At 40.8% G+C, this 7,835-nt stretch overlaps 1 protein-coding gene across 4 annotated transcripts; it reads left to right on the top strand.

Moving 5' to 3' along the window:
* The first annotated feature begins 1,213 nt into the window (after positions 1–1,213).
* Positions 1,214–7,755, top strand: cox4i2 (cytochrome c oxidase subunit 4I2). 4 transcript variants are annotated; one of them, XM_034087227.2, is made up of 6 exons: positions 1,214–1,382; positions 3,040–3,139; positions 5,573–5,657; positions 5,739–5,938; positions 6,280–6,411; positions 7,429–7,755. In XM_034087227.2, the coding sequence occupies exons 2-6, from the start codon at positions 3,040–3,042 to the stop codon at positions 7,560–7,562; spliced, it is 651 nt and encodes a 216-aa protein (XP_033943118.1). In that variant the 5' UTR covers positions 1,214–1,382; the 3' UTR covers positions 7,563–7,755. The 4 variants fall into 4 exon arrangements, with proteins under 4 accessions (XP_033943118.1, XP_033943117.1, XP_033943119.1 ...); XM_034087226.2 differs by having other exon boundaries at positions 5,736–5,938; XM_034087228.2 differs by lacking the exon at positions 5,573–5,657 and having other exon boundaries at positions 1,222–1,382; positions 5,774–5,938.
* The last annotated feature ends 80 nt before the right edge of the window (positions 7,756–7,835 follow it).

Here is a 7,835-nt window from a genome sequence, read left to right as displayed (position 1 = left end):
GCAAGGACAATGTCACAGCCGACTACCTCTCTCGCTGTTTCAGCGAGAGTCTTGAAGGGGGGAGTGTGTGATGGCCACAGCCACACAGGGTAAACCAACTACACTGCAGCCTCATCTTCAGTAGTTTTGCTTTAGTGCAGCTACAATAAAACATGCCAATTAACACCACACATTTGCTCTAAATGTTACCATGTCCATTGGGGGAGCTTACTTCCTGGTTCAGCAAAGGGTGTGGCCGAGCGCTGAGGACTCAAATAAATACTGCAAGGGGCCAATTGGGACAGATTGGGACAAACCACCTGCTTCCATGTCAAAGGGGGGATTTGGGTTTTGTCAGTGTCCTGTGTATGATGTGACTATTAATTATCCCTGGGGTTCAACTTGGTCTGGCCAAGCCACTACATAGGTTCCTTGGTTTTTCATTGTAGCAGGTCCGTTTGTTGAGTTAACCTGTTATGTTTCTTTGAGGTATTTTCTGTTGACCTCTTTTATAGGCCTTGCTATTATAGGATGGTTTGTGGATTTTTGGGTAAATAAAAACCCTAGTTTATTTAAACCATTCCTGTGTCCTGTTGTCTTACTGCTTGGTCCCTGACACTATGCGTGGTCCAAAGAAGTGTATTCAGCATAGGGTCTACTACTCTTATTAGGAGGATTCAACCACCAGCCTTACGCCTTATGTTTGGCGTTCCTGTGCGTTTTGGAAAGTTTTCAGAGCCAAGCAGTGCAGGGTTACCGAGAATACATCTGTCCTTACTCGACCCTGAGCCTCTCCTCCCCTCTCTGTAGCTGCTCTGTGTGTGAACACACACCACACACAAGCTGCTGGGTCTGTGCCAGCAGCTCTAATGTTGACCTGCTGCCAACTTGCATTAGTTAGTTGGGGTAAAATATCTCTTCATGTGTCCGCCTTTCTTTTTCTCTTTCCTCAAACCTCTGTCTTTCTCTCTCACATGTGCACACGCATTTCCCACCCACTGTAAAATGAAGTCTCCTCCGTGTCCTAAAGTAACCTCTCTCAAAGCGAGCCTTAGTCTGTGTCTGCACAGGAGCAGTGAAGACAGTGAGAATGACGATGAAGAGGGAAATAAGAGTCCATATCTATTTAGATCTGCAGCCAAACCCAAACCCACTTTCTCTTTCCTATCAGATGCTTTTCCAGATTGTTTACTTGTACTGGTCCGGTCTCCCTCCCTCTCCTCTCCCTCTCCTCTCCCTCCCATCCAGCCTCTCTCCCGCCCACTAGTTGCTTTCTGCTGAGTGTTGTTGACGATAAAAAGAGCAAAGAGGAGACGGGAGACGGCTTAAACCAACTTTTTTCTGTCGTTGCACTTTGGCTGTTGCATCTTCTAACCGTGCACTTTCACTCTCAAACGACAACCGTGAGTATCTGGACTGTGGCTTTACAGAATCAAATAAACAGGCAGTAATATATGTGGGCACTGTGTGGAGGGGATGAGAATCCCCCGTCCACACACAGCTAGGGACAGTGGCGGACGTGCAGGAAACCATGACAGAGATCTGGCTGAAGATTAGTTGAACTGCACAAATATACAGCAGCTGTGTTGAGAGAGGGAAATATGCTTTCTCAACAGTATGTGGGGTATATTCATTCTAGAAGCAGAGCAATATGTGGAGCTTAGAGAGACTGTTCAAAGAATGATAGTGCAGGGATAAAAGAAAGTTTTCCTACTTAACATGTTGTGCAATATGTTAGTCAAACACATTGAATGTTTCCGAGAGGCACGAAGGTCAGTTCGGACTCTAAAATAGACTAAATGCCAATTTCCGCCATATTCACTGACTGTGTGTGTTTGTGATGCGCCACAGAACGACAGTTGAAAGGACAAGCGCAGAGCAAAATGAGAGAAGCTGCTACTTTGATAGAAACTTCAGTCACAGTCTGATAAACTCTGCTGCACCGACAACAAAATGTATCTTGTACATTCACGAGGGGCACACTTTGGATTTTATATCTCAATGTGCTTCATTTAACGCTCATGCAAGTATCCATCCTTATAAAAGCACCTGGTGACTATCAGCGTGACGGAGAGCCATGCCTTTATCCATGGAGCATCTACAATACAGCCCAATACCACTTTTCCTGTCAGATACCTAATAGATACCTAATCTGTCAATAATGATAACAAGTGCCTTTAAAACGTGATTTCACACTGCAGTATATTTAGCAGTAAAAGATAATGAGGTGTCCAGACAAAGAAGGGCTTTGGCATTCATCCAGAACACCTTAATAAAGCACTCCATGAGATGTCCTGATGCGTCGCTGTGAAGAACACCTCACAGACAGACATGCCTTACCACTGATGGCCTTTCAAAGAGAATGGCTGATTCAAAGTTCACACTACTGCAACATAAAACATAATGGGCATTTAGAACATGTAAATGAGTGTGCGAGTGTGTACAATAGTTCAGAAATAACTCTCTTAATGAACTGTTGGATGGGTTATTGCTGCCTTTAAGTGCTCTTCCGAGAGTCATAAATACATCGTGCATTTCAGTGCTTCTGTCCTGCTTACACTACATTTGATTTAGCCACAACACAGTACTGTAGGTGGACTTGGCATTTACTGTCCAGGGATAGTTACTGTAGTTAAGTATAGGTCAAAGAGACTGGAAAAATATACAAAATTAGCAGATTCAGAACTTTAAAATCCAGCACTTGGAATCTGATTTGAAATAATGGCTACATTACTAAAATGGCAAGGTCCTCCTTACAAGGGTTCCTGTCATGAGAAAGAAAATCAAGCATCACTTTTACTTTTTATAATGATTTCTGACGACACCTGAAGGCAGCATAGTGCCGCACCATTTACAGCAGCTGACTTTAATTACCTTATTGGTGTTCAAAGATATATTTTATGAAGACAAAAAACATCTTCTACACCATCTTAGATACATTTATATATTTTTTTCTTTGGTCAAACCAAGACAGTAAATACTGATAAGATAACTAGCCACAGACATTTCAAAGCAATGCCTGTGTTCAAATGTAAACTTATTTAACTGACCTGTTTCCAGATGCTCCGTCTGACTGCAGGGCGCGTGGGAAGCCTGGTGGCCAGGCGCGCGACTGTTGCCTTGACTACCAGCAGCGCAAGGATGGCTAGCCATGGTCACGGTAATATGTCACCCATGTGTTTTTATAACTTGGCCCGTTGGCCGGCAAGCAAACAAGTATTTTTTGGATAAACTGTGAACAGATGAGGTGGTGATCAATACATTTAACCTGTTAAGCCCTGAGCCTGTTTTCAGGCCTCAGGCTCGAAAATGACATTCCCAGAACAAATAACCATATCTTCCCTTCTAAAAGGGTTACATTAATCTGGGTTACATCTGTGAGTTGGATGTAGAGGAGTCAGAATGAATATAGATGTTTTTATTTTAAAGTAAATTCAGATTGAACATAGTAAAAACATTTTAATTATAGTGTCCGTCCAAAAGAAAACGTTACTTATAGTGAAAACCACCCTTGAATGATGGGATAGTAGACGAAAAGCTTTAGGAATCCAAACTATAACAAGTATAATATATATACATTTAATAAGTACCCTGTATCAAGATTGATGCTAAACAAGTGAAATTTGATCTTTTTAGAGAGGTTTAGCAAAAAAAACACTTCTGGGTTGATTTGGGTACATTTTCCATCTCTGGCCCCCCTCGTTCGATTTTGATGATTGACATCTCTTTTTAACCGTTAGAGCCAATAGAATCGAGGGGAAGTTCCTAAAATCTATCTAAACATTACTCATTGGTGAGTCAAAATGCCCCTGAACCGGAAGCTGCGATACACTCTGGTGGCTACCATTAGCAGCTAATTTAAAATCTCAGATTTTTACATACAAATGTAATTATGGATTATCAATATTATTTTCAAAGTGACAGACACATTGGATTAACCTATGGACCTTCAGCAGAGTTTTTATTGTTTTAATGCCATTGAACACGACTTTTGATCAGAATAACAGCTACTGTAAGGTGAGACGATCTCCCGTGTTTGCTCCGTAATGCTACGTGTTGTGATGTCTGTGTTTGCTTCCCCTGTCGCGAGTTCTGATCGCTCAGTGATGATACTAATACCTATATAATCTGTGGAATCTCAGCTTTAATCGGATATCTTGTATGTGCAGTTAAGATAAGTAATAAGGGTATTTTTACCTTGAGTTATGTGCTAAGTGAGTTAGCATTTAGCATTTCGCTCAGGGGTCATTTAGACGCTTCTTATAAGACTTGTGTTTTGTTTTGGTAAAAATGGTTCGTTAGCTGAGTTTCTTCCCGTTAATCTGGTAAAACACATTAATAGGTTTTTAAATATTAAGAAGCCCTGAGACACAGTTTCGTGAAGAAAAAAACCCCTGCAGCCCCCTCTACCGGGGGCTCTCTGGCTAAACAATTTAATTATTTTCAGTGTCAAACGGAATTTCTAAACTACAGAAACACAGAACATTACACAGGAAATTAGATTGAACATGAAACATTGCAGTTCACATAACATACCGGTAGATTAATGCATAAACAAATGTTTTGTTAGCATTCAGTTAGCATACCATTAGCTATCTTACCTATGTCCGGATGGTTGTAAAGTCTTCTTTGGCCCCATGGTCCAAATATGTATAATTGTTTGTATTTCAGACAGGTGTAGGCACTAACAACATTGATGGTCTTTTAAATCCCTAAGTACAGGTGTAGTTAATTAGCTTATTTAGTAAAATAACGTTCCCCTGTCTCTGCTAAGAGCATATTTTTCCGAGGGCATTTATAATTCCCCGCTGTCCCAGAATGCACTGCGTTCGGCCATATATGTTACTGCCATAGGGTTACTGCAAACCTTTTTATCCTAGCCTAGCCATACATGGACTTGAGTTATGTGAGTTAATGATGAAAACATTAACTTAAGTCCTGTTGGTCTACTTACAATTGCGATGTACACACTTGAGTCATCTCTTTTATGCCACTTCATACTTGTGTGCCACTTCATTTCATAGGGAATATTCAACCTTTTTAAATTAAAGCCTACTTGACAGCGTTAACTAGTTGATTTGCCTGGGTTAAGCCTTTAAGCTAACCAACTAAGATTTTTGCTTACACAATATACAGAGTTTAAATATGATGTCTTGTCCTAAATTAAACAATCAAACAGTCAAGTTAAAAATTAATTGTCATACATTTTGATAGAGAACATATTAAGAAGAATGAAAATATTCATTAGCTCCAGTCCTATACTAAACAGTTCAAAAAGAGGCCCCACCTGAACCTACTACAATGTTTTTAAATCAACCATTAACAAAGATTATACAATATCTAATACAACAGTGAACATGTTCTGCATAAAATACTTAATTTTACTTAATACTGCTAATAATTTGCAGCATAAATTGCTTTCTTTTACTGAATTAATACTTTTAATGCTGGACTTTCATTTGAAACAATATTTTCATAGTGTGATAATAATATTTTTACATAATTTTTCTTTAACCACTGAATACAATCACATTAAATTAATCTGGATTAACTAGTCATTCACTAAATGTTCACTTTCTGTAACTTTCCCCAGTATTCAGAGGGCCTATGTACCAGATCAGGAGGCCTCAGGCTGAAGTGACCTCAAACCAGCAGATGGCACTGCCGCATCACGAAAAGTACACATATGTGTTTAAACAACATGTTATCATTTTCTAAAGGTTTTAAAATGTTCTCTTGACTGTACGTTGTTGCAGCAGTTTGGTTCCACACGTGTCTCTGTCCATCCATCCAGAGGTGTCAGAGGCAGTGGACATGTCTAAGCCGATGTACTGGGACCGTCGGGAAATCCCCCTTCCTGATAAACGCTACAAAGACATCCTGACCCCTGCTGACAAGAGCCTGAAGGAGAAGGAGAAGGGACCCTGGGGCCAGCTGAGCAACGAGGAGAAGCTGGCCTGTAGGTTCTTATACACGCAGGCAGAAAACACACATCACAACAAGCTTAAAACATGCTTCAAATGAATAAATACGCTCGACAAACTCTGTGCAGCATCTATGTGTGATGATTGCAATGTCTTTATTAAATAAAATACAGTACCTTCGCTCAATTCAATACTCAGAGACCACAATTCATTTAAGGCTAAAAAATAAAATAATAATCCAAGTACATTTAGAGAAGTAGTCCAGTATTCAAATGTTATGCTGGATTCTACTTCTACTCTACATGCTAGTGGATTACAAACTTTAGCTCCAAGTCACTAAATACTGAAATACAATTCATTCCCCCCCCCCCTGTAGTGTACCGGCTCTCCTTCTGTCAGACCTACCCAGAGATGAACCAGTCGTCATCAGAGTGGAAGACTGTGGTGGCCGGGGTGTTGTACTGCATAGGCCTGACGGGCCTGGTGATCATTTGGCAGACAGCCTACGGTAAATCTGCCTCACACTGAGAAACTCTCCTGTCCCTTATAGATTAGACAGTAATAATGCAGGAGGCTGAGAACAGACACCATTTCTGCCTGAACATCACACGTGGGGTAAACGTCTCTTGCCAGCGATCTTTTTCACAGCAGACTTTCTCAATGATCACAGCTGTCACTAACATAATTAGTGATGGCTCTGTTCCTTTTAAGTATCAGAGAGCCATACAGGTCAGGCAGTATGAACGAAACCAGAGCCCGGTAAGTGGACTTCAGCCTTTATGCTTTACACCAGCAGGTCAGAGTGTCTGCTGCGACAAAGGGACACCCTGAGAGGCAAGTGAGAATAAAAGATGGTGGTGACACATGATCCTAGTCAGATCTAAACCGTTTGCTTTCCCTTTATGACTTCACAACAGGTGGAAAAGATTTTGCTTGTATAATTGTTTTAGTTCCTGTCATGTCATCTGAAAAACAGAACGGAAAAGTTTTGCCTGGTGAAAAAACATGTATTATCATGTCAGGATAAGTATAACTGTTGGTAGTGTTTGTTGTTGTGATATGCATTTGGACCATACACTGCTTAAGTGCACCACTGATTCCAACAACTGATAAGAACAAAATAATATACATTTCTAGCCATAGGAAGACGTGACGGTAAGGTTTTATCATTTGCCTACATACAATATATTTACGTTGTGATTGGAGTGCATGAAGAAAGGTATACTCACATGGATTATATTCCTAAATATAACATTGGTTAGTGGAGCACTTCACCCTCTTGTGGCCCAAATGAGTATTGCAACAACAACAACAACAACAACAACAACAACAACAACAACAACAACAGGTACAACAAAGAAATGTAGGAAGTTAAAGTAATGAACCTTGAAATATAGCTTTAATCTGTTCTTAAATCATACACACAGGATTGAAAACAATTGAGATTCAATATTTTGAGTGTACTGCAGTCCAATACATATTAATATAATATATGTTTTCTCTCTCTATTCCCTGTTTGCTTCAGTGTCCCCTCCGGCCCCCAGGACCTTTGACGCTGAGTGGCAGGCCAAACAGGTGAAGAGGATGTTGGACATGAGGGTTAGCCCCATCGAGGGCTTCGCTGCCCAGTGGGACTATGAGAAGGGCCAGTGGAAGTAGAGAGCTGACCTCCATGTGTTGAACATCTGAATGTGGCATTGGTACAGTTAGAAACACGAGAAGGATAGAGCAACTCCACATTTCCTGTTGGCCCCTATAGCTCTTGGTCCGGGGCCTCTTCTCGAACCACTGCAGCCTTGTATCCGTCCTATTGTGACCTTATTATAATAAAAAAAGTTCTGCCTCTGTAAAACTCTATTATTTGGAGCTCAACTGCTAAGCTGATTGCATTCTAGTGTCAAGCTCATCAGTTTAAAGGGGCCCTGTTGTGCA

This window comes from Pseudochaenichthys georgianus, chromosome 7 (genome assembly GCF_902827115.2).
Source record: "Pseudochaenichthys georgianus chromosome 7, fPseGeo1.2, whole genome shotgun sequence".
NCBI classification, from domain to species: domain Eukaryota; kingdom Metazoa; phylum Chordata; class Actinopteri; order Perciformes; family Channichthyidae; genus Pseudochaenichthys; species Pseudochaenichthys georgianus.
This window is presented reverse-complemented; position numbering and strand designations above follow the sequence as displayed.